Here is a 26022-nt window from a genome sequence, read left to right as displayed (position 1 = left end):
CAGAGTCATTCCAGAACACTGTTGTTGTGTCCATAGGCAAGAAACTCCACCTAGTGATTGTGGTGATGGGACAGGCTGATAACAAAGATCAGCTGCCTTGTCTGTGACAGTTAGCCTCAGGGCAGTTGTGGTTCTATCTTATCAGCAGCATGTGTGAGTGAAAAGTCTGTAGTCTCCTGTATTTGCCAGAGAACTTCTGCAAACATATTACTTATTTAAACAAAAACTCAATTATCTGCCATTTGTTGAAGATGTAGCTGTCAGACTGGATATGGATTTGGCAGTTTGCTGACCTCTGGTGGCAAGATAGAGGACTGCAACAACACAAATGAGGTAAATGATGCATTTTATTTGCCTGGAAATCCAGAAGGATATTCCTCTGTATTTGTTATACAGCTCCATATCTGGTACAGCGATGAGTCTGGATTCGTCCAGGCAAGCATTTTATCCATTCAAGTTCAGAATCAGAATCAGAATTTATTTGTCATTTCAGTATAAAAATACACAGAAATGAAACACTGAACTCAAATACATCATACGAATAATAAGAATAAATAGTTTAAAATATTGTATGTCAAATACAGTCTTTAAAAACAGCCCTCATCCACCCCCATTTTCTAATGTAGGTTCCAAGTCACTGCTGTCTCATAAGGTGCATTAGTGTACGGGCTTTCTGACAGAATTAATCTGCTTGATGGCATCAGGATAAAAGCTGTTCCGAAGTCTGGTGGTCCTGGCCTGTAGATGGTCTTCTGCCTGATGGGAGAGCTGTAAAAAGTCCATGTTCTGGATGGGTGGAGTCCTCCATGATGCTGTGGGCTTTTGTGCTGCACCTGCTGATGTAAATGTCTTGAATGCAGGGCAATGCAAATGCGCTCATCAGCTCTGTCTACCTTCTGCAGACTTTTCCTCCACGCCATGGTGCTGCTGCTGAATCACACAGTCATGTTGGGTGTGAGGATGCTCTCCACTGCACACCTGTAAAAGGCCGTCAGGACAGAGGCCCAGACCGGCCTTTTTGAGGCACCTAAGAAAATATAGGCATTGGTGTGCCGTCTACACTATGCAACTGGTGCTGTTAGACACCACTGGCTTAGCTTTTCTCTTGTTGTCTAGTTCGGAAATCTGACTCTGAATCCATCTGAGGCAGCTCCTGTGTAGAGCTCATCAGCAGCTCTGACTTATCCCCTCTCTCATGGGAGGTCCACCTGCTCTTTTCAGGCCCAAGGTTCCAAGTCCCAACTGTCCAACAAAACCATATTACCTTTTCCCCTCCTCAGTCGCGAAGGCTGTGTGTCCGTTGTCTCTGTAACTGTGAAGTGTTTTTGAAAGAACTTCAGATTGTTTTAAAACTGCAAAACCAGTCTACCTACAGGTACTAATAAAATCACCTGAACCTGAGACAAGCCTTTTCACAAACTTCTGTTATAATTTACAGTTCTGAAAAAGTTCTACAACACTGAATTGAACTGGTGCGCCCTCTAATTTACCCTATGAGAATACACAACAGTGCGACGCACTGAACCATGCAGACCTTCATTTCAAACCTTTGGCCCTACTCGACTTCTGTCATGTACGAGACAGTTGGGTGAAAAGTCCATGAGGTATACGGTCACTCAAACAGCTCTAAAAGGGTATTTTGTCCTCTATATAGTTTACTAAGTGACATAGAAGGGCCCCATTCTATCAGAGGGGCCCAGAATCTGAAATCTATACAAAGAGACGAGGAGGACTGAGCACATATGGTCAGGGATGGAGAGCGAGACATACAGGCTCGAGTTTGAGTAAATGTCTCTCACCCATCTGGTCTCAGTGTGGTTTTTGGTTTTGGGGAGTTTTGATCTTGATTGCCACATGTGCAGGGGCCTCTCTCCTGCTCCTGTGCACTAAAATAAAGTAAAGTATAGTACAGTCATCTTAATCTGATCTAGTGTTCTGCTTCAGTCAAATGAAGCTCACAGAGGCCGGCAGTTATAGGTTCCATATTTGGAATTCCACGAGTATCATCGCAACTAAAGAGCCAAGCCAGAGCGAGGCTGTTGAAGATAACATCCCTTCCTGTTCCGCTGGTTTAGCAGGGAGCAGGTCCAGGCAATCAAACCTGTTACTAACGCCATCAGAAGTGACCCTGAGGAAAGAGGACACCCGATCGGTTATTAATGTTTATATCTTGATCTAGAGAGAAAATAGCAAAATAAAAACCCCAGGAATATTCTGATCCGGTGTTCTGTCAGACTGGGCTGCCCCGTAAAAAAATGAGCTCTCACGAAATGAGCTTCTAAATCGACAGTGACGTCTATCGATTCGCGTTGCCACGTAGAAATAAGCGACCGTATTTTTGTCCGTTTAGAGTTGTATATAGATCCAATAAAACCAAACCCGAACCTTGACCTCCCCAGTTTTACAACATATTTCTTCAGATTAGAGACAGCGGCTTTGATGCTGTTTGCACGCAGTGATCAGACTTTATACCTTAGTCATGTCAAATTTCAGCACATTTATATGAATATGCGCAGCTATGAAATAGGCTTCGACTAAAGGGAGCACATATCGACAGGCTCGACTTCATTGCTTCCACTGTAGAATCACCATTATTCACTCATTTATATGAATTTGGGTAGAGGTAGCTCATTTCGACAGGCATTAAGACACTGAAATCTTTATATTAAATACTGTAAAATATATATTAATATCAATATTTAATATTTAAAGCTAATATCATAGGCTACAGTGTGACTTTCCTATTATAATATAGTGATATTTTTATACAGCATCTTTCTAAACAAAGTTACAACATTTTCTACACATGGAAACAAAATAAAATACGATGTAATGAAAATGATAACAATAAAATCAAATATTAAATCTAAACTATTCAGTCATCTAACGTAGGTCTTCTGTCGCAAATCTAACAGCACACGTCAGTGCTTATGTGCTTAACTGGTCTTAACATACAATAAAACCAATACACTTGTAAAATGTTACTTGTTCTTCCACTTCTGCCTCTGCCTCTGGAGCTCAAATCTACGGCATTTAAACTGGAACAGCACTTGGGGGTCGTGCGCATGTGCAGTAGCACTAGGAGCTCAAATCGACATGTTAATACAAATATTTTAAGACCAAAATGATGAACCAGGTCTGACAGTAGCAGTTATAGAGTCGAAATGTTAGTAGAAGTAATAGTACTAGAAGTAATAGTACTAGAAGTAGTAGTAGTAGTAGTAGTAGTAGTAGTAGTAGTAGTAGTAGCAGTAGTAGTAGTAGTAGCAGTAGCAGTAGCAGTAGTAGTATTAGTAGCAGTAGCAGTAGCAGTAGTAGTAGTAGTAGTAGTAGTAGTAGTAGTAGTAGTAGTAGTAGTAGTAGTAGCAGTAGTAGAAGTAGTAGCAGAAGTAATATTATTATTATTAGTAGTAGTAGTAGTAGTAGTAGTAGTAGTAGTAGTAGTAGTAGTAGTAGTAGTAGTAGTAGTAGCAGCAGTAGTTATAGTAGTAGTAGTAGTAGTAAGAGTAGTAGCAGTAGCAGTTGTAGTTGTAGTAGTATCAGCAGTAGTAGTAGTAGTAGTAGTAAGAGTAGTAGCAGTAGTAGTAGAAGTAGTAGTTTAAGTTTTAAGGTGAGTGGAGAATGATGCTGTGGATGACGCACAGTCATGTCTCCCGGGGATGACAGTGCTCACCTGGGAGCTGTGCACAGTCATCCCTGACAGTAGTACTTTTAGTAGTATTAGTAGTATTAGTAGTAATAGTACTAGAAGTAGTAGTAGTAGTAGTAGTAGTAGTACTAGTATGACCTGGTATCTTGGGACAGATAGGTCATGTTCATTTAAAACCAAAATCTTACATAAAGTTTGGTGTTTTGTCTTTGCTCGTTGTCTGTTGGTTTAAGGTCAGGTCAGGTGAGTGGAGGATGATGCTGTGGATGATGCACAGTCATGTCTCCCGGGGATGACAGTGCTCACCTGGGAGCTGTGCACAGTCATCCCTGACAGGGATGACTGTGCATTCACCTGCCAGCTTTGCCATGCATTTATGAACAAATACAACAAAAAAGAGTTTTCATTTGGCTCGTTACAAAACAGCACACTTTCCTTATGTAAACATAATCCATAGAAAACCACACCACACATGCCTGGCTTTCATTCATTATAGTCAAGTTGAACCTGTTGAACCACCATGACTCATCTCTGTTAGAATATACTCTATACTGTAAGAGTTTGTTTTATGAAAGCGCCCGTATCACGCTATTGTCTCATCTGTGTTATAATGTCGTTCCCTCGTCACAAACACACCTGCTGGAGTTGTGTTTTATTTCATTTTTTAACACCCAAACCCTGCATACAGTATTTAGCCTGATTCTTCTCTCAAACAGAAAACACTGTTCCACCTTGTGATGTCATGTGGTAACTCAGAGATTCATAGATACAATACTTGTCATACATACTTGTCAATAATTTTCATGTTCCAAAATGTGTCACATCAAGAGCTCAGTTTTACTTTCGATACAGAAAACAAAACTGTAAACTGTGGAGCCAGTTTTCACTTGTGGTTAGTGACGGCGTGTCAGAGGCATTGTTTAAAAAGAGTTTGAGGAAATGTTTGATAGTCATTCATTTGTGGATCTTTCATTGTGTTTTAATCCATGTTTGAGTCAAATGAATTTAATCCAAGGTGTTTAAATGTTTTTTTTCTTTCTTTTTTTTAATGCACAGAGATAATTTTTTCGTCCTTTCTGTGTATCAATAGCCAGGCTGGTGCCACCTACTGCCTCCTCTCAATTTCATTTCTCTCCAGCGACTAGATCAAGAATCAGAATACACTAGACGGTTTGCCAAAACCCCTTAAGTGCAAGTTCAGGCACCAGCCAATCAGAGAAGAGCCATACATTCTGTGTTGGCAACGATTCCCGAGATCGAGGATTTAAAGCCGGAACAAAGAGAATGTTTGGTGAATTTTATCAAGGGGAAAGACGTTATTGACCTTCTTCCTACGGGATTTGGGAAAAGTCTTATTATACCAGTTAGTCCCGTTAGCGCTGCATTACATATAGCAGCAATTGGTTAAATGAAAAAAAGTACCCACCCACCGTCGAGCGAATTCTAACACTGTGAGGTCAGACGGTTTTTCTACGAAGTGAAACCGGCTGATGAATCAGGCTAGAGTGTCAATCCTGCCCATCGCCTTCGCCGTTAACTATTTTTAAATTCTGTTGGGAAGGGAAACAGTTTGAAAGGAGGTTTGCAGTTACACACATCTGATTCCTTTTTGCAGTTATGGAGTTCGTAAAGTTTCGAAGCCCGTTTCTTGAGCCGTTTTCTGCTGTTAGGATCCAACAACTACACGATTACGATGTCCGAATCCCAAAACTAAAAAATGACAATATCAGAACCAGAAACAAAAGCGATATGGTTCAAAAGACTTGAAAAGATTGTGAATAGACGCATCCCATCAAACATGGTGGTTTGATGCTCACTTTTTCGGAGGATCCTTCCCAGTATGCACTGCGCAATGACCAGAAGTCCGAAATTCAAGATGCATGTATTTATAAGGTCCTTTTGGGTTTTTTGCCTCTTCCAGTAACTACTTTTTTTTTAATCTAGTGTGTTTTTTTATTGTTATGTTATACGTGCAAAATAAGAAGGGCTCCAGTGTGTTTTTAAACTCCATACACCTTCACTAGAATCATTTCGATCATTTCAGCTGTGGAATTGCCAATTTTTACTAAAGGTAAAATGAGCTGTCAACATAAAAACTACTACTACATGACATCACGAAGTGGAACAGAGCATTTTAAGCTTTGGAGATGTAGACCGACTAATAATAAAGAGTTACTCAAACATGTGAACGAAACATAACACAACTCCAGGTCTTTTTTTGAATATAATTTGGAATTCTTTGCAAAATTATAGCTGTCACAATAGTAAAGAAACACATGAACGTGCACTTTTTCTTCTCCTTCTGTAGTTTCACATCCCCCTCTCCCTTTATGGGTCTTCTCTATTTTTTTCCCACTCTCTTCATCTCTTCCTCCGACTCTCTCTGTCTTTCTCTCTTCCTCCTGTCCTCCTTTTTCACTCCTGCCTCCCTCCATCTCCCTCCTCTTCCTCGCTCTCACTCCTCTCATCATCTTTCTCATTTCTTCTGTCCCTCCTCTCCCTCTCTTTCTCTCTTTCTCTTTCTTTCTCTCTCCTCCTTTCTGGGACCTCTTCCCTCCTGTTTCCACGCTCGCTCTGACTCTCTGTGGTTGTGGTTCGTCCCAACACTACCTAAGGATCTACGATTTAAACAGAGGCTCTCGTAATGAACCCGGTAAAGCCCATATCAGAGCGGCCCCGTGCCAGCGAGTGCCCATCTGGAGAACAGCAGCCGGGCACCCACCACCGCACACCCCCCCGTATATGCAGACCTCCGGCGTGTGCATGTGTGCCAGTTATGAAAAGGAACTCAAGGAAAGTACTGTATAAAGAACTGTACATAGCCCATGCTCCTACTGTTTTAAAAAAAAAAAAACCACAATCACGACTGAAGCTGTGTTGCCAGAGCCTAAACCTGCAGATAGAGACACATACACGTTTGTCTCATTCTCAGTTTATGGACGGACTCATGTGAAAGCTCAGAACCTCCAGAATTTCCTCCTTGAGCTGCAGAGACAGTACTAGCACTGACTCACGACTGCTGTAGGTCAGGAGTCCCCAATCTTTTTCCTCCTGTGAGCTACTTTTTGCCAAACGAAAATGCCACAGAGCTACTCATTTTTAGCCTGATTCATCAGACATCTGACCTCGCAGCGTTAGGATTCATTCACTTGACAGTAGGCAGGTACTTTTTATCATTTAACCAATCACTGTTATTTGGTCGTGATGTATGTAATGCGCCGCTAACAGGGCTGACTGGTATATTAAGCTTTTCCCAAATCGTGTAGGAAGAAGGACAATAACGTCTTTCCTCTTGATGAAATTCACCAAACATTCTCTTTGTTCCGGCTTTAAATCCTCGATCTCAGGAATTGTTGCCAACACAGAATATATGGCTCTTCGCTGATTGGCTGGTGCCTGAACTCATACTTCCAGGGTTCTTGCAAACCGTCTATTGTATTTTGATTCCTGACCTAGTTGCTGGAGAGAAAAGAAATTGAGCAAAGGCACTATATGGTGCCAGCCTGGCTAACAAATTTTAGCAGTTGCCAGAAATGTTGTAAATGTAAGAGTCGTGGTATGCCGAAAAGGAGGTACAGTTAGATGTCTATAAAACATAACCCATTATCCAGTTATTAGTGCACATGGTCATGAGCTCTGGGTAATGACCGAAAGAACAAGATCATGGATACAAGCGGCCAAAATGAGTTTTCTCCGCAGGGTGGCTGGGCGCTCCCTTAGAGATAGGGCTCAGTCACACGAGAGGAGCTCGGAGTAGAGCCGCTGCTCCACCACGTCGAGAGGAGCAGTTGAGGTGGCTCAAGCATCTGTTATGATGCCTCCTGGGCGCCTCCCTCGGGAGGTGTTCCGGGCATGTCCCACCGGAAGGAGGCCCCGGGGAAGACCCAGGACACGCTGGAGGGACTATGTCTCTGGGCTGGCCTGGGAACACCTCGGGGTCTCCCCAGAGGAGCTGGAGGACGTGTCTGGGGTGAAGAAAGTCTGGGAGTCCCTGCTTAGACTGCTGCCCCCGCGACTCGGCCGCGGATAAGCGGAAGAAAATGGATGGATGGATAGTGCACAAAATTAGGCATCAAAATTATACATTTACAAAGGAAATAGGCATTTAATTCATCAAATTTGAGTTATTCAGCACAATAAGTATAATTCAGAAGTTCCTAGGCGAGCTGCTTGGAAGGGGGTAGAGAGCTACTGGTATCTCCTGAGCTACAGGTTGGAGACTCCTGCTGTAGGTCCTTTTATGTTTAAACCAACTGGATTTTCATGGACAATGTTGTTGCTCAGAATGTTCACAACATCCAACTCAAAAAATCACATCAATGGACAAATTTCCTGTCTGGGGAAACAGATGAAAACCAGGATTTTGTATTGGCTCTTTCTGGAACATTTACAGTAATGGTGATTAATGTTCTTGTCAAATAAATACAAGAATGCACTTCAGCCTCTGCACTGGTTTGTACTGAGTATGAGCAGTTGTGATCGCACATTCTTCTCTCTGAAATAAAATATATTTTTATAAGTTTATTCCATACGGTGGAACAAAATTATTATTTTGGTTCACTCTGTAGTACACATGCACTGCAAAAAAACAAAATCTAGTCAAGTGCAAATGACTTGAATTCAGAAAGTGTCATCATGATTTAACAAAATTTCACTTGACAAGTAAAATAATGGAAGAGTTTAGTTTAGTTTATTTTACTTATTTAGTGTCATGCACCATTTAGTTGGCGCCCAACACGCATGGGCTTATAAGACACACAAAACAATAAGCAGACAGATCACACATCAAACATAAAGTGTCTCAGGCTTTTAACACAAACTGAACCAGCTTGAAAACATTACATTTAAACAAATACTCCAGTCTCTCCTCATCAGACACAGAAAACAAGGAGCTCATGATACTAAGGACAGTAGAACAGAAAATGCATTTTGCTTTCAATGTCCTTTAAGTCACACAGAGCACAGAACATAGAACAAGACTTTTTATATTTATAATACAAAAATACATCTTGCTGCACTTAAAATAAAATAAAAAACAGCCACTTTTTGCACTTAAAATAAGAAACAAAATCAAATGCTGCTTGAATTAAGAAAAACACACTTGTTCCAATGGCAGATCATTTTACTTGTCAAGCTGAATCTGCTCAAATAAAGTCAAATGTTCATAATTTAAGTCACTTTCACTTACCTAGATATTGTTTTTACAGTGTGAGTACTTAGACACTTTTGCACAGCCTGCATTTTGTGTGTGTACTTGTTGCTCTTATAACTTTAGGCTACTTTTACTTTTGTAACAACACAACAACAGTACTTCTTTCAGCGCTGCTGTCTGCTCCTCCTTTCTCCCTCCCTCTTCTCTCGCTCTCTCCTCCTCTCTCTCATTGTAGATGGGACTCTTCAGCTCACACTCCCTCTGTGGGCCTCTGCTCCGCTCCAGTCTGCCACACCTCGGCTCTCTGCTACTTAAAGCCTCAGAGCGGACTCACTTGTCCACAATCAGCAGGAGCCGGTTTGAGAAGACACACTCGCCCAAAATGAGTGACAGCAAGTCTGTGATGAAGCGACACATGGAGCAGGGCAACGCCATGAAGGACGAGGAGAAGCTGTACCGCTACAAAGGCGTCCTGTACCCCTGCATCATCTGCCCCGAGGAAAACCTGAACGCCCTGGACTGTCTCAGAGCCAGGCCAGAGGACATCATGCTGGTGGCATATCCCAAATGTGGTGAGTGGAGAATACACGTGTTTGATTATGACTCAAACTTTGTAATTAAGATTGATTCAGGTTTAGTAACTGCTAGTACTCTTAATGAAAACTTTAACTCCAAACCTCTTAATTAAGTTGTTACTAAGTCTTAATTAATACCATAGCTCTACAACATTTGTGCATCTGTATGTTCAGTATTAGTTATTAGGGATGGAGCAAGATCTCGCCAGACAAAATTGCCACAAGACTGAGAACTCAGATTTTTGTCCAGATTTGTCTAAGATAAAAGAAGGTTCACTTTGCTGAGTAACTCCTGCTACAATGAAACCAAAACTGTCAAATTAAATACATCAAAAAATTGTGAAGCCAAAACTGTGAAATGAATGGTACATTTTATTCATTAAAATTGAATGAAAATCTCATCTTGTCTAGTTCTCGTGAGCCGAATCTCTTGAGTTGAATCTCGTAAGCTGAATCTTGTGAACCGAATCTCATGGACTGAATCTCGTGAGCCGATTCTCGTGAGTTGAATCTCATGAGCGGAATCTTGTGAGCCGAATCTCGCGAGCGGAATCTCATGAACCGAATCTCGTGAGCGGAATCTCATGAACCGAATCTGGTGAGCCGAATCTCGTGAGCCAAATCCCGTGAGCCAAATCTCGTGAATCAAATCTCGTGAGCCAAATCTCATGAATCAAATCTCCTGGGCCGAATCTCGTGACATGTCTCATCTTGTAGAAACTGTTTCTCATCTCAATTATTATTTGAGATTATAATTATTATTATCTCTTATTAATTATGTCTTCAGTAAGATTACATTGTAGTAAAAGGAATACCATAAAATTACTGGATTTTTGTTCATATTTATTAAAGCCACGGTATGTAGCCCCCAAAAATAGACTAAAATAAAAGTATGTATTTTTTTTTTCACCATTATGGATGTTTTTATTACACTGACATTTTTATAGAAAACCTGTGCCCTTACTGTGAGTGGGCTTGCACGTCCACAAACCTGACTCTTATTTGGTTGTTTATTTCCATGGACATGCTGTTCTTGTGGATATATTATTCCTCAATTTGGCATTAAATGTGTGCTTAAGTTTGGTTTTAACTTCCAAGGGATCATGCAGCCACCTCCAGTGTCACTTCACGAGCATCAGACTTAATATTTATTTTGTATTCCAGTATTTACCATTTATTTATTATTATTTTTTAAGCTGCATTGTGTAACTTTTCTGGTGAAGTGTCCGTCATATGCTTCTCTCCATGGAGATGTTATTGCTTTGTTTAGAATGTTTTACAGTATGGCATTAAACCTTTCTATCTTCACGGAGACCAAACCAGACCAAGTTACAGGTCAGATCAGTGGAGAGGCGACCCCGCTCACAGTCGGAATACCTGTTTTTCTGGGTATTTTTGAGCTGTAAAACCACCTGTAAATGAATAAATGTAAAGTAGTGGTGTTTAATGTCATACTGTGGAACATTCCAGGCAGAGCAATGACATATCCATAGAAACAAGCAGGTGACAGATCCTCCACCAGAAAAGTTACACAATGCACATTTAAATATCCTCATTTAAATATCTTTGTAAACATTCCGTAACACCTGAATAACCAGTCACTTAGTTAGTGATTATTGTGGTGACTAAACTGAAGTGAACATACATGACAAAAAACACAAATACAGATAATACTCCCTACAACTGTACAACTCACTCTTATGGAACAGATAATACTCCCTACAACTGTACAACTCACTCTTATGGAACAGATAATACTCCCTACAACTGTACAACTCACCCTTATGTAACACATAATACTCCCTACAGCTGTACAGCAACTCACTCTTATGGAACAGATTGTATATAACTGTGTATTTATATTACAATATTAGTTTTTACTTACTATACATTTGTATAATTTCTGCCTTATTTGACATCAGTCTTTTGTTATTTTTTTATTGCTACTTATTTGTAACTTTTATGACCATTTATAGATAATATATTATATTGTGTGTGAGCTACTGTGCCCAAATCAATTCCCTTGTGGATCAATAATCCCTCATGTCTAAGTCTAAGTCTAATAAAATGATAACATAGACCAGAAAATTTTAATATGTAACATATATTGGACTATTTTAAGCATAATTTCCAGTCACGTTTGAGGAGATTAATCTCAGTATCAGTTGTCTTATTGTTTGGTTATAAATGGAGCTTGTTGTACTCACAGTCTGATCCTCACCCACAGAGTAAGAAGTGTACACATGTTAATGATTTACTTTAGTGAAAGTGACTCTGGTCCTTTGATGTCAGAGGAGGTAGTAATGAAGTAAAAGTACTTTACAATGGGTAGCACATGTGCTTTTTGTTTTACTACTTTTTGGGATTAAAATCATTTCACTTGGCAGTTATTATATCCTTATTATAGCAATTTAAACAAAACAAAACAAAAAAAAAAGTGTTTGTTGCTACACTAAGTAACTTTTCGATTGAAGGGTCTGTCATCTGCCTCTCCATGGAGATGCTATTGCTTTGCCTGCATAAAATATTTCACTGTATGGCATTACATGTATTTATTTATCTTGCATTTACTTAGCTGAAAGAAAAACACACAAAAATATGTGAGCGGGTTCACCTCTCCACAGATCTGATCTGAGACATGGCTGCTTGTTACCATGACGATAGATACATTTATTAAAGGCCCGATTTACCTGATTTTTACAGTCTTAAAAATATGAAAAACAGAACTAGTTAATTTGAAACAGTCTGCAGTGGTCCAAAATGATTCCTCACTTACCTTATATATTTAGAGCATCCTAATTATTCAGCACAATCAGTTTATAAGTGAGTTTTGCTAGAATGTTAACACACACTTCCTGATTATTAGAAAGATCACAGCAGACTCAGGTCCTATGAGAATTGTATTCCAAAGTGTGCACTGCTCCAGTCTATTAGAATGTTATTAGAGTGAGTCAGTAACAGGGCAAAGGTGAAAGCAGGTGAGCCTCTGGCACGCAGTCACAGCCACTGCTTTAATCACACGCAGTAAAAGTACGCTTACTATAGTCATTCACAATTATACAACAACTTATTTAAGATCGCGTGTGTGTGTGTGCGTGTGTGTGGGGGGGGTTGCGTGTGTATAATGTGTGTACTCAGATTATGACTCCAGATTATGCACGGAAAGTGATAGTGTGAGAAAGTAACACGTCAGGCAGGCAATTTCATGACTCTGCATAAAAGATCAATCCTGTACAATCTGCCAAAGTCTTTTATATCGCACTCTGCAGCAAAAGAATCACTTATTCGAATATATTTAAATTATATTTAGTTATAAAAGAATTCTTTTAAATATTTCAGATCTTTTATAGTTGCATTTTTCTTACTTTTCACATAAAATAATTTGCTAAATCTCATATTATTCCAGAATAATTCTTACTTTTATAAAGCTCATTTGAAGGTGAAGTTTGTTAGTGCCAAATCTCTCAGATCTCAGAGGCAAAGCAGAGCTGGGCCTGGTTAGTACTTGGACAGGAGACCACTGGAATACCAAGTGCCACAGTGGGACGACAGTGACAAAAACTGCCATTGTGTCCTTAGGCAAGACACTTCACCCACATTGAATAGTATGAATGTGTTGTATTTGTGTTTGTGATTGTTGCAGAGGCCACTGGTGCAGATTGGCAGCCTCATTTCTGTCAGTCTGCCCTAGAGCAGCTGTGGCTACAATAGTAGACATATGATCATATATTATATTTACTTACATTTATATATTATATTATTATATTTATATTTATTATATTATACATATTATCAGCAAAACGCAGTAGAATTACTCACAGCGGGAGAAGGAACCAAAAGTTTAAATCATGGTCATAATCAAATATTAAACTATCATAAATTACCAGCAATATAAATCAAAGCATTTACACATGCATGTCTTCTATTGTGTCATGTTTACATTTCCGCAGTGTTTCAAATATCAAAGAAACTTCCAAACAAAAACCTTTTGATAACCGCACCTGCATTAAACATCATCTGTTACCACAAACTGAACTAATCCACTTCTACACAAACGTGACCAAAGGGACGACTGGTTACACAAAACACCAGTCATAATGGGACCACAGCCAAGGCGTTTACGCACTCCGAGCACACACAGAGGAAATGAGAAATGAAGGCGGGACTTGTGCTGTTCCTGTGGGATTGTACAGGGCTTAGACTGGCACGCTGCAGTATGTGGGCAGGGGGCACGAGGTGAAGGGGGCACGGGGTGAAGGGGGCACGGGTGAAGGGGGCACGGGTGAAGGGGGCACGGGGTGAAGGGGGCACGGGGTGAAGGGGGCATGGGGTGAAGGGGGTACGGGGGGTACTCGAGGTTTGGAAATACAGTAGCAGTAGTTGCAGTAGCAGGAGTTCTAGTAGTAGTAGGAGTTGTAGGAGTAGTAGTAGCAGTAGTAGCAGTGGTAGTAGGAGTAGGGGTAAGAGTAGTCGCAGTAGCAGGAGTTGGAGTAGTAGTTGGAGTTGTAGGAATAGTACTAACAGTAGTCGAAGTGGTAGTAGAAGTAGAGGTAAGAGTAGTCGCAGTAGCAGGAGTTGTAGAAGTAGGAGGAGTTGTAGGAGTATTATTAGCTGTTGTAGTAGTAGTGGAAGTAGGAGTAGGGGTAGGAGCAGGCGCAGTAGCAGGAGTTCTAGTAGTAGTAGTAGTAGTAGCAGCAATAGTAGTAGCAGTAGTAGTGGTAGTAGTAGTAACAGGAATTGTAGTAGAAGTAGGAGTTGTAGTAGCAGTGGTAGCAGTGGTAGTAGGAGTAGGGTTAAGAGTAGTCGCAGTAGCAGTAGTTGTAGAGTAGTAGTGGAGTTGTAGTAGTAGAAGTGTAGTACTAACAGTAGTAGTAGTAGTACTAACAGTAGTAGTAGTAGTGTAGAAGTAGAAGTAGAGGTAAGATTAGTCGCAGTAGCAGGAGTTGTAGTAGTAGGAGGAGCTGTAGGAGTATTACTAGCAGTTGTAGTAATAGTGGAAGTGGGAGTAGAGGTAGGAGCAGTCGCAGTAGCAGGAGTTGTAGTAGTAGTAGTAGCAATAGTAGTAGCAGTAGTAGTGGTAGTAGGAGTAGGAGTAGTAGCAGTAACAGGAGTTGTAGTAGGAGTAGTAGTAGTAGTAGTAGGAGTAGTAGTTGTAGCAGTAGGAGTAGTGGTAGTAGGAGTAGGGGTAGGAGTAGTAGCAGGAGTTGTAGTAGTAATAGAAGTTATAGGAGTAGTAGTACTAGTAGTAGTAATAGGAGTAGTAGTAGTAGAAGTAGTAGGGGTGGTAGTATGAGTAGAAGTAGTATCAGTAGCAGGAGTTGTAGTAGTACCAGCAGTAGCAGTAATAGTAGTAGTGGTAGTAGGAGTAGGGGTAGGAGTAGTAGCAGTTGCAGGAGTTGTAGTAGTAGCAGCAGTAGCAGTAATAGGAGTAGGGGTAGGAGTAGTAGCAGTTGCAGTAGCAGTAGCAGTAGTGGAAGTAGGAGTAGTAGTAGAAGTACCAGGAGTTCTAGTAGTAATAGCAGCAGTAGTGGTAGTAGGAGTAGTAGCAGTATTAGTAGTAGCAGGAGTTGTAGTAGTAGTAACAGTAGCAGTAGCAGAGAACAATTCTAAAGTTGTCTGTACACATGTCTCCAATACTTGTGTGTGACCTGTCATCATAGGGTGGGCGGGGCTAGAGGCTCTAAAGGGGCGGGGCTTCAGGAGATCAGAGCGGATTGGTCGGCGGTGCGTAGCAGGAATGTGACATGTTGTCTTTGGCGGTTCTGTTTTGGTGTTGGCCACACACACACACACACACACACACACACACACACACACACACACACACACACACACACACACACACACACACACACACACAGACAGGATGAATACTGGATCATATCAGAGCTTAAACACAGCAGAAAGTGGAGTGTTAAAACTGACTCTCATGGAATAATTTTTAACATTTTCTCAGAGTTTATATGAGTCCAATCTGTTCTAGAGTTAATTTAACATTTTTGGAAGTAACACTGGTCCAAAGTTCCTGTTTAACCCCCGAAATCAAGAGTTATATTAACATTTTTAGAGTTCAACAGGTAACACTTTGTAGGGTTATCCTGATTTAGTTAAACAACACACAGAGCTGTTTTATTTTTACTCTTTGTTTGAGTTAATTTAAGATGAAATTATGTACAAAACTGGTTCAAACTGGTCTACTCTTAAGGGAGTTTAAAGTGGTGGGTGGGAGGTGCCAAATTAACACTAAGGGATGTTGAATTAACTTCATCTGTATCAACTCTGGTAAATAACCCCAATACAAAATCATTTAACTTTCAAATAGTTAAAATAACACTTTTTGAGTTAAAAACAACTCTGAAATATTTTACCATGAAATTGTAACCCTCTAGTTTTTTGCTCTGTAGGGATTGTGCAGTTGTATCAGAAAATGTGGGTTCAATTCCCAGATAGTATGGCGTTTTAATCTGTAGAATTTGCATCTTTTCTTCGTTTATGAGTGAGTGTCAAGCCTAATCCTAAAACTACAACTAACAACTGTGTCCAGCTCTATTTCTTAATATTTAAAGGGACAGTCTGGAATTTTGGACATAGGGCCTCATTTCCTAGTGAGCCAGAGTGTTGGAGACGTGTGGAGACACTTTTTAAAATATTCCATCCAGTCCTTGTATTTGCAGAGGTCGCTGGTGCTAGGCTAGTGCATGTCAATGGCCATAGTTATCCTGCCACTAAAAACAGTCTTACCCACTCCACAAAACACCCAAAGCAAATCTATTATTACACCAGACTGTCCATGTAAATGTCTGTGTTGATAGAATTATGTTTAAAATGAAACTAATCTTGCATTGCATGAATCGTTGCATGTTGAGGGACTATTTTCTCATATATCAGTCCGCCAATGCCAAGCTTTCTATCAGGAAGTACAACTTACTGCTGCTGCTCACACATAAATCCTTCAAATGCAAGGCTGGTTTTTCTTCTAAAATTATTTTATCAACACAAACATTCACATGGACAGTCTGGTGTAATAATAGATTTTCTTCGGGTGTTGTGTGGAGTGGGTAAGACTGTTTTTAATGGCAGAATAACTATGGCCATTGACATGCACTAGCCTAGCACCAGTGACCTCTGCAAATACAAGGACAAGATGGAATATTTTAAAAAGTGTCTCCACACGTCTCCAACACTCTGGCTCACTAGGAAATGAGGCCAAAATTCTGGACTGTCCCTTTAAAGTCAATTTAATCTCTCTTTACATAGAAATGTTAGACGGTCACATTTTTATACAGCGCTTTACAACAAGGAAACACTCACCCATTCACACACACATTCATACATCAATGTACGCAGACACTGGGGGCGAGGTAGGTTAAGTGTCTTGTCCAAGGGCACAACGACAGCATTCATCTGTGGGAGTTAGAATCACACTGCTCAACCAATGATGTTTATGTCGAGAGTGGGATTCAAACTGCCAACCTTCAAATTAGTAAACAAACTCTCTACCAACTGAGCTACTGTCGCCCAACCTCACAATATGTAGCCACAGCTGCCCTGGGACAGACAGGCCCCTGCGACAACCACCAACACTCACACACCACATTCACACAAGGCAATACGGGTGAAGGGTCTTGCCTAAGGACACGACAGCGATATACACCAGGTAAACCCAGCTGTCTCCCAACCCTTAGCGTCTGAGATCAAACGAGATCAGATGAGATCAGACATTCTTAAGGTGGTACGGCTGCCTTCTCTTTTCTTTTAGCCATGACTGTCCTCTAAAACCATCTGAAAAGTGAAATGCGTGTGTTTGTGTGTGCAGGTTTTAACTGGGTGGCGGGCGTGCTGCGTCAGCTCATCGAGTTGGCGTCGGGAGTGAAACAGGACTCCAGCAGGCATCCGCTTCTCGAGTTCTTTGGACCTGATGGCATCAAGGTGCTCCGGGTTTACACTCTAGTGATGCATAGAGGGTATTACTGCTTAGAGCTGTCTCGAGTTGGACTAGTGGCCACTCACTGGTACTACAACGACAAAATCCCTCTTGACCAGACAGGACTTTTACCATGGAGGGCAAAGTAATCCCATACTGCTCATGTTCGTCTGACACCTACAAGTTTCAAAAAGGTTGATTTTCTGTCAGATCATAAGCTTTTTCTCAGCTCAATATCCTCCACTTGTCTTAAAGGTGGACTGTGTAACTTTTTGGTCTAAAGTTATTCTTGAGCATCCTAATCATTCACCCGATTTTTTTAAAGGGACAGTTCGAAATTTTGGACATAGGACCTCATTTTCTAATTAGCCAGTGTTGGAGACGTGTAGAGACACTTTTTTTAAGTATTCCATCCAGTCCTTGTATTTGCAGAGGTCACTGGTGCTAGGCTAGTGCATGTCAATGGCCATAGTTATCCTGCCACTAAAAACAGTCTTACAAACTCCACAAAACACCTGAAGCAAATCTATTATTACACCAGACTGTCCATGTAAATGTCTGTGTTGATAGAATCATTTTAAAAGTAAAACCAGCCTTGCATTTGAAGGATTTATGTTTGAGCAGCAGTGAGTTGTTTTTCCTGATAGAAAGCTTGGCATTGGCGGACTTATATATGAGAAAATAGTCCCTTAACGATTCATGCGATGCAAGATTTGTTTTATTTTAAACATTATTCTATGGTCACAGACATTTACATGGACAGTCTGGTGTAATAATAGATTCACTTTGGGTGTTTTGTGCAGTGGGTAAGTGTTTTTAGTGGCAGGCTAACTATGGCCATTGACATGCACTAGCCTAGCACCAGTGACCTCTGCAACTACAAGGACTGGATGGAATATTTCAAAAAGTGTCTCCACAGGTCTCCAACACTCTGGCTCACTAGGAAATGAGGCCCTATGTGCAAAATTCCAAACTGTCCCTTTTAGCACTTTTCACAACTCGCATAAACCAGAGCGGAGTTGCTGTGACAGTTAAGCTAACAACAACTAGCATGCTAATACACACTTCCTAATAATTGGAAAATAGAACTAAATTTGTAATTAGATGCCCGCAGCACACCACAGGCTTATTCTGACCTGAAGAACTGTTTATACAATACAGTATATCTGTACTGGGACGAGACACATTTGACTAAAATCCATGGGGAACATGGGCATCAAAAAGTTGCCCATGTTTCAATCTCAGTGAGATATTTTCCTGGTTGAGTAAAGGTTAAATAAATAAATGATGGTGCACCACACTTTCGTATGTGGGTGTGTGTTTTGTTATGTCAGCAGAGGGCGCTGGGTGGTGTGACTGATCTGTGCTCACATACTCCACTCTGGTGGGTCCAGCACCATTTTAAACAGGCATAGTTCATTTAATGGAGCAAAGAAAACCCAGGAGCCAAGAATCACAGAGAACTGAAATGGGCCATTCTGCTTAAACACAGACTTTGGGCTCATGAGGTTTATGTTACTATGGGGGTGTTACAGAGTTGACAAAGTCTGAAAACATTGAATTTGAATGATATTACATTTTAGCCAGCTGTCCTCAGCTGCTTTCTGAATGAAAACTAAATCTAGATTTTTAATTAATTCATATTCAGAACCCCCACATTATTTTAACTTACTTTTAAATACAGAAGCAAACTAACTGACATTCACCCTGACATGCAAGTAAATGAAGAACTGTAGTTCCTTATGTTAAGTGTTTGAGAAATGTCATTTCTGTGCTGTACTGAGAACACTCACTGCCAGCTCAGTCTTGTTATCTTGGCTTATATCAACAGATGTATAATACTCCCTACCTACAATACCAAAACTTTCAGTTCATAATTGTAATCAAAATATGCACACTGTGTGATAAGGAAGGGTGTGTTAGCATGCTAGTTGTTATGGTAGCTTTACTGTCATAGCAAACCCCTCTGCACTGTGCTCTAACTTTTGTCTTAGGGTCTATAGGGTTGAATAATTAGGATGCTATGAATGCATAAGGGAAGTCCCACTAACTGAAGTATGAGAGAATCATTGATATATATACAGACTGTAACAATATATCAGACAAAAGCGCAATATGTCTTCTTTAAGGTTAGGAAACTTCATGGAAACCAGACATGTGTCTGTATGTGTTTGTGTGTGCGTGTGTGTGTTTGTGTGTGTGTGTGTGTGTTTGTGTGCGCGTGTGCGCGTGTGTGTGTGTGTGTGTGTGTGTGTGATGGATGAGGTGTTGAGCAATAGATCTCAGAGTTCTCCTGACACACTGAGCCTTCTCTGTGCAGACAGCTGCCTCATGTTCTGATGTTCTGCATGAGCTAAACTTCAAGAAAAGACAAACATACATCTTTTTAAAGTATTGAGTGTTACTAAAGTGCTCTATGTAACTTTTCTGGAAGAGGCTCTGCCACTTGCTTGTCTCCATGGAGAAGTCATTGCTTGCATTGAATGATTCACACTATTCTCAGAGGGAACATATGTTTTTTTTAAAGGATTTTTCCATTTTCAGAGACTGATTTAAATCAAATGATACATATTGTTGTCATGAGTGACCACAGAGCTGATTAGCCCTGGGCTTTCAAACTCTCAATATACATTTTTTTCTGAAAGTTTATGGAAAAATGTTGAGCTCCCTACTGTACACACATTGGGACCTGCCACTGAAATGCTGATTGTCCTTTATTTTTAGAATTTAGAAAATGCTCCTTCACCAAGATTAGTGGGCTTCCACATGAATGCGGACAACATCCCTGCGACCTTCTATCAAAACAAAACTAAGGTATAGTATGTAAGTAGTCAAATGTATAGCCACGGATACTTCATTAATGTGCTTTACTTTTTATTACCAACATTTAGAGCTCATTTAGTCTTAATAAAAAAAAAAAACAATACATTGCACATGGCCAAGTTGCTGGTGTTATCTGAACCCTAACAGTACTCACTGCCTAAAGCCCAGCACATGAGTCAGTGCTACTGCAGCCTCTGCAGCTCAGGGAGGGAATTCTGGAGGTTCTGAGCTTTCACATGAGACATGTCCTGTTCATATTCTCTATCTACCGTCAATGATCACAACAGGTTCAGTTGTAGGATGCTTAGAAAGCATAAGGTAAATGAGTTTGTCACGTTTTGAATTCCAGTCTCCACAGTTTCAATCATCTCACTGTTTATGTTCTGTGTTATTTTGTTAAACAGATGCTGGTGATTTTCAGAAACCCCAAAGACACTGCCGTCTCCTATTACCATTTCTTTAACAACAACCCGGTCCTGCCCTCCGTCAAGTCCTGGGACTCCTTCTTCGAAAGGTTCATGTCTGGAGAGGGTAAGAATACAACTTATGAAATGAAAATGTTTTGATTTCATTTATTTTTATTCATGTGTAAACTGATATAGAGATGTCATTCAGGTAACACATGTACACACACTTTTTCATTTTTATGCAGAGAAAACATAACTTACGAAACTAACTAACAAAAACAAATCACTCCAACTCAATGAAGAAATGCAAGTAGTGTCACACAATATAACAATAATAGAATGATAATAAATATACTTCTACTATTGTTAATAACAAATAAAACAAATAATAATCACATAAAAAATAACAAAAAAATGGGGTGTGAGATTGGCTTAGACTGTCAATGAAGTCAATAAATGGTTGCCACTTTCAAAAAAATGTGTATATGTTCCCTTTCTTGGAGCACCTACTCTTATACTTTCAAAAAGGACATAACTTCATTAATCCACTGAGTGCTGGATGGGGCATTTGTTGATTTCCAGTGTAAGAGGAGATGCGAAAGTAAACGCCAAAACCTGTAGTTGTAAAGTTGAGTAGCAAGGGAAAGAAATGGAAATGTTTACTGAATGGATAAACTTTGGTTCTAATATTGTAAGGTGAAATGTAACTAAGGTCCTATATTGCACAAAATTGACTCTTGTGAGCTTTAAGTCATGTTATAATGTTGTTACCTCCTCAAAAAAAGACCTTGAGTTGTGTTTTGTTACACTCATATATGTTTGAGTAAACCTTTTAGTCTGTCTACATCTCCAAAGCTCAAAATGCTCTGTCCCACCTTGTCATGTCATGTAATGTTAGTTTTCATGTTAACAGCTTACTTTTAACATTAGTTCAGTAGAGACTGAATAATTTCAGCCCCGGAATTGTTGAATGATTCTAGTGAAGGTGCATGGAGTTTAAAAACACACTGAAAACAAAACACACTGAAGCTCTTCCAGTATTACTTTCAAAACAAAAAACTGGGACATCCCCGGTTTGTGGTGGTTGGTAATGATAAAATTGTGAAATGAGCGTGTAATTAAGGAAAACAAATGACAATTGATGCCTCTCTTTACTGCAGCAAGTGTCAAATTGGTCAAAAATAGGGACACGTGGGACATTTCTTGTGTAAAACTGGGACAAGTCATTGGGTTTTGTATAAATCTGCTGGAACAGGGAACACAGGACTCAAAACTGGGACTGTCCCGGGTAAATAGGGATGTCTGGTCATGGTCATGGACATGTGTGAATGAAACAAAACATGACTCATGAGGAAACATTATAATATAGATGAGAAAATAGCATATGGAGAGATGGATGTTCCTGTTGTTTACAGTATTCAAGTTACAAGTTACAGGCCACAGAAGCAAACACAAACAAAAACATTTTTAAATCATCTGAAATTACGTCATCAATACGAGCGCTCATGGTTCTGTTTAGAAGTTAGATTTTCAACAAGAAGGTGAGAGTGACAGTAATGTTATGTATGAGAAACTTGTTTAGCAGCACAAATCCTCTCACCTGTCGTAGTTCCAGATAAACCCGCTCTTTATGGTCAGATTGTTAGAATAAAGATCAGATAAAATAACAGAATAACAGAGCTTCAGACAATGTAGGGCCTCCAGTTAGTTTCACAACCCCAGGTAATGTTGATGACTCAGCTGCGGAGTATCAAATGGTCACACTTTTCTATAAAGCTTTTCCACCTTCAAGGCATTCAAAGCGCTTTACAACAAGGAACCACTCATACACCAGCGAGACACAAGGGGCGAGGTGGGTTAAATGTGCCCAAGAACCAACAACATCATTCATCTGTGGGAGCTAGAATCACACCGAACCAATGACGAAGGGATTTGAACCATCAACATTCAGATCCGAGGACAAACGCTCTACCAACTGAGCTACTGCCGCCCTTAATCTTGGCTTTACTTTTGAACACCGGCAATCATTCTTCCTATAAACAAAGCAATATATTTCCGAGCAGAGTTCTCATCTGGGACCGGTTACTTTAAGTCCTTCACAAGCCCTTCGTGATTTGTGTGTTACTCAGATGATTGAGACGACCCAGAATAACAGATGTTCGTGATATTTTCTGCTGTTCTCCACATGTGTACAGAGGCCGCTTCAGACGCACTTGTGGGCATACGTAATTGCTCAAATCCAACCAGAAGTGAGTCGAGAATCACCTCACGCAGGCAGTCTTGTAAATCGCAGAGGGGCCAAAAATACAAGCGTGTAAAGTCTTCATTGTTCCCACAGAGTAAATGCATGTGCCTGTCTGACAACCCGGGCCCCCAGCGCAACTCAAACACAAACCACAGCCACCTTACGCACACTTTCAGAGCCCCTGTAAAATGAAATGAAGCGTTTTTACAGTGTTAGCTTAATAGAAGGATCAGAGGGACCAGGGCGAAAGGCGTGATGAAGTATGCCTGTAAATCAGATTGAAAGGGAGTTTATATGCAATAGCAGATGACCTGTGGATGTTGTTTGGGCTTTTCAGTGTCGTTTTAGATTTTGTTAATTAAAAAAAAAAAAAGAAAAAAGAAGGATATTTATGTGTGTGTTTGTCATCTGTACACATGTGCTTTTTCAAGAATTGGAGGGGGGCCAAGACAGGTCCCTGGGGAAGTCCTTTGAGAATACAGTAGATGAATCTGTGGTCTTTTTGTGGATGCAGCCTCTGAGCATTGTATAAACTCATTGTGGTGAATAATTTGGATGCTAAGAATGTGTTTGGAAAGTGAAGATTAAATTTGGACTGTGGCAAAAAATGAGACTAGTTCTGTTTATCATATTCTTAACAATATAGTGTGTGACTCACATAAAGGCATGTTTTCTGGATGGCTGTGTTTATAGCACTGAAAAACAAAGACAAACATGTATTCTTCCTGTGAGTGAGCTTGCATCTCCTCAAAACTGACTATTCTTTGACCTGAAGGAAGGCCTCCTCCTGCTTGTTTCCATGGAAATATTCTTCCTTTCACTATAATGTTCACTTTGTGGCATAAAACCTATCTGTTGTCATGGAGAATGTTCCAACGCATGGTTTTAACAGTTTATTTCCATTGTCTCAGTCAAATCAGCAGACCTGTATCTTTTATTCAAGTCATTTTAGATCAATATTAAACCATCCAAATGATAACCTAATGATCCCGGGTGTTATAGATATCTATAGATAGATAAGTACAGCGCAGGCACAAGCACAATATGTCTTCTTTAAGTTAGTAAAAATCAGGCTCAGCACCATTAAACACATATTGTAGTAACAGTTCCATAAATTCATCAGAACTAAGTATCCACAAACCACAACTTTATATCCACTGACATTTGGAGAATTAAAAGTTAAAGGCCATGTAAATCCTAAATTTTCACAGGCTGTAGAACATTATTTCATGTAAATTGACTGTTGCATGAGGCATTAGTGTGGTTTGGATACATTCAATATGTTCTGATATAAAGTTTCATACATCTTCAAAGGAGTGCCCCAGGGACCAGTCTTGGACTTGTTCCATTTGTTGTATGCCTGTAAAGCAGTGCTTCAAACAGTCATATGTTATATTGCTCAGCTGCTGCTCAAATAAAAGTGAGGACCAGTCTCCAGGAAATGAATGTAATACTGCTATACTATAACGTCCTCAAAAAGCATGGAAATCCAATGTGTGTGTTGTTTTGCAGTTCCATGGGGCTCGTACTTTGACCACGCTTTGGCCTGGGAGAAGAAGATGGACGACCCTAATGTCATGTTCATAACCTATGAAGATCTCAAAAAGGTCTGTTAGACTGACACATGCACTAACACAAGTCCATCATGAACAGTGACATCACGCTGGGGGTGTTCTACATGTATGTGTATTGGTGGATTGTTCACAGTTACCATGGAGATACAATGCACACACAGCAAACACAGTCAAAGAAGTTTTAAGACTGTCTGAAAACTCAAGAAAAAATACAAAATGGATATAAATATGTTCAACCTGTGATGAACGCTCAATATGAGTGTTCATGATCCTGCTTGGAAGTGGGATTTCTAACAAAAAGGTGAGAGTGACTAACTGAAAAACCATGAGCTAATGCTAACTATCTTGTGACTGTAAAATTATTTGAGAGGGTCTTATTTAACTGAGCAAATCAGTTCACCTTCGTAGTTTCAACTAAGTCATTTATTTATGGTCAGATTGTGTAAAAATATAGCCCAGATTAAAGTCTAAGAAAGCCTGAGACAGAGCTGTGCTTACAGTTAGCATCAGACTCATCGCATTCGCATCAGAATATTGATGACATCAGCTGCAAAGTATGAGTTGACAGTGTGTCCTTTGTGTTCTCTGTAGGATCTAAGTGAAGGAGTGCGTCAGATCTCCACGTTCTTTGGCTTCTCTCTGACTGACGCTCAGGTGGAGCAGGTCTCACAGGGGAGCACCTTCAACGCCATGAAGAAGAATTCATCCCAAACCCACCAAAAAATGGGCAGCGTCCTCTTCAGGAAAGGTGAGCTCTTTGTTCTTACACTTTGATTAGGTAGTATAATAGTGGTGCTGGGACTTTGACAGACATGGCCTTTTAGACTTTGCCTCTTTATGCTCTATATTATCCATGGACTGTATATATACAGCCTTCCAAATAGGAAGTGAGCATGGGGGCGCTTTCAGTTCCATCCATCATGGGTACAATGACCACATTCCACTGACTTGTATTATGTGAAATTATATACAATAAATCAAATTATACTTCTTAACATTATTGTTTATATTGCTTTAAAATAGGGTAATGTAGCCTAATTGTCATGTCATGTAAATATGTGAACAGCACTAATGGAGCATGTGCACAAATATGCTGCTAATATGCTGCTAATATGCTCTTAGTAGATTGATTTTTTTTTTCCTTTTGTGCCCAGGTGAAATTGGAGACTGGAAGAACCACTTCTCTCCAGAGCAGAGTCAGCAGATGGACGAGGCCTTCAAACAGAAACTGGAGGGAACCAAGATCGGGGCTCTGCTCAAGTACCAGCTGTACTGTCAATAGGACTCAAGAGCCTAGACAACTTTATAATACCTGCACCTTCAATGGCCTTAAAAAAAAAAAGCATTAAGAATGATTCAGGCTTAATAACTATAACTATACAGTTAATCCCCTCACTTTTCACCCTGACCCTTTAATTCAATTCAGTTCATTTTGATTCCAGTGTACAATAAACATTTATGTTTTTAAAAGCCAGATCAGTGTCTCCACATGTTGGACTGATATCATATTGTACTGAATCTTATATTTGTGAGTGACATTATTATTTCATTGTCTGATTTGTTCAGCCTGCAAATAAAACATTCTTAGTACATCTTGCAGAGTGTTCACTCGTGTAGTAACAAACATCTCAGTTACACTCGTCCATCAGGGCTTTTTCAAAAACACCCACAGA

At 40.1% G+C, this 26022-nt stretch overlaps 1 protein-coding gene across 1 annotated transcript; it reads left to right on the top strand.

Annotated features, from left to right (window-relative positions):
- Window positions 1-252: 252 nt before the first annotated feature.
- sult6b1 (sulfotransferase family, cytosolic, 6b, member 1) lies at window positions 253-26022 on the top strand. Its single transcript, XM_020917018.2, has 8 exons — window positions 253-333; window positions 9037-9373; window positions 17193-17305; window positions 20025-20114; window positions 20528-20654; window positions 24288-24382; window positions 24941-25097; window positions 25504-26022. Exons 2-8 carry the CDS (start codon window positions 9037-9039, stop codon window positions 25629-25631), a joined length of 1047 nt encoding a protein of 348 aa, XP_020772677.2. The 5' UTR covers window positions 253-333; the 3' UTR covers window positions 25632-26022.

Source organism: Boleophthalmus pectinirostris, unplaced genomic scaffold (genome assembly GCF_026225935.1).
Source record: "Boleophthalmus pectinirostris isolate CB_2022bp ecotype Guang Dong unplaced genomic scaffold, ASM2622593v1 HiC_scaffold_5, whole genome shotgun sequence".
NCBI classification, from domain to species: Eukaryota; Metazoa; Chordata; class Actinopteri; order Gobiiformes; family Gobiidae; genus Boleophthalmus; species Boleophthalmus pectinirostris.
Note: the sequence above shows the minus strand (reverse complement) of the source record. Positions and strands in the feature narration are given on the sequence as shown.

Bases quoted from the DNA above. Each gene is read 5' to 3' on its own strand.
- sult6b1 (XM_020917018.2), top strand. From the start codon at position 9,037: ATGGGACTCTTCAGCTCACACTCCCTCTGTGGGCCTCTGCTCCGCTCC. The intron at 9,374-17,192 runs GTGAGTGGAGAA...TTGTGTGTGCAG, and splicing joins GGTGGCATATCCCAAATGTG to GTTTTAACTGGGTGGCGGGC. The intron at 17,306-20,024 runs GTGCTCCGGGTT...CTTTATTTTTAG, and splicing joins TTGGACCTGATGGCATCAAG to AATTTAGAAAATGCTCCTTC.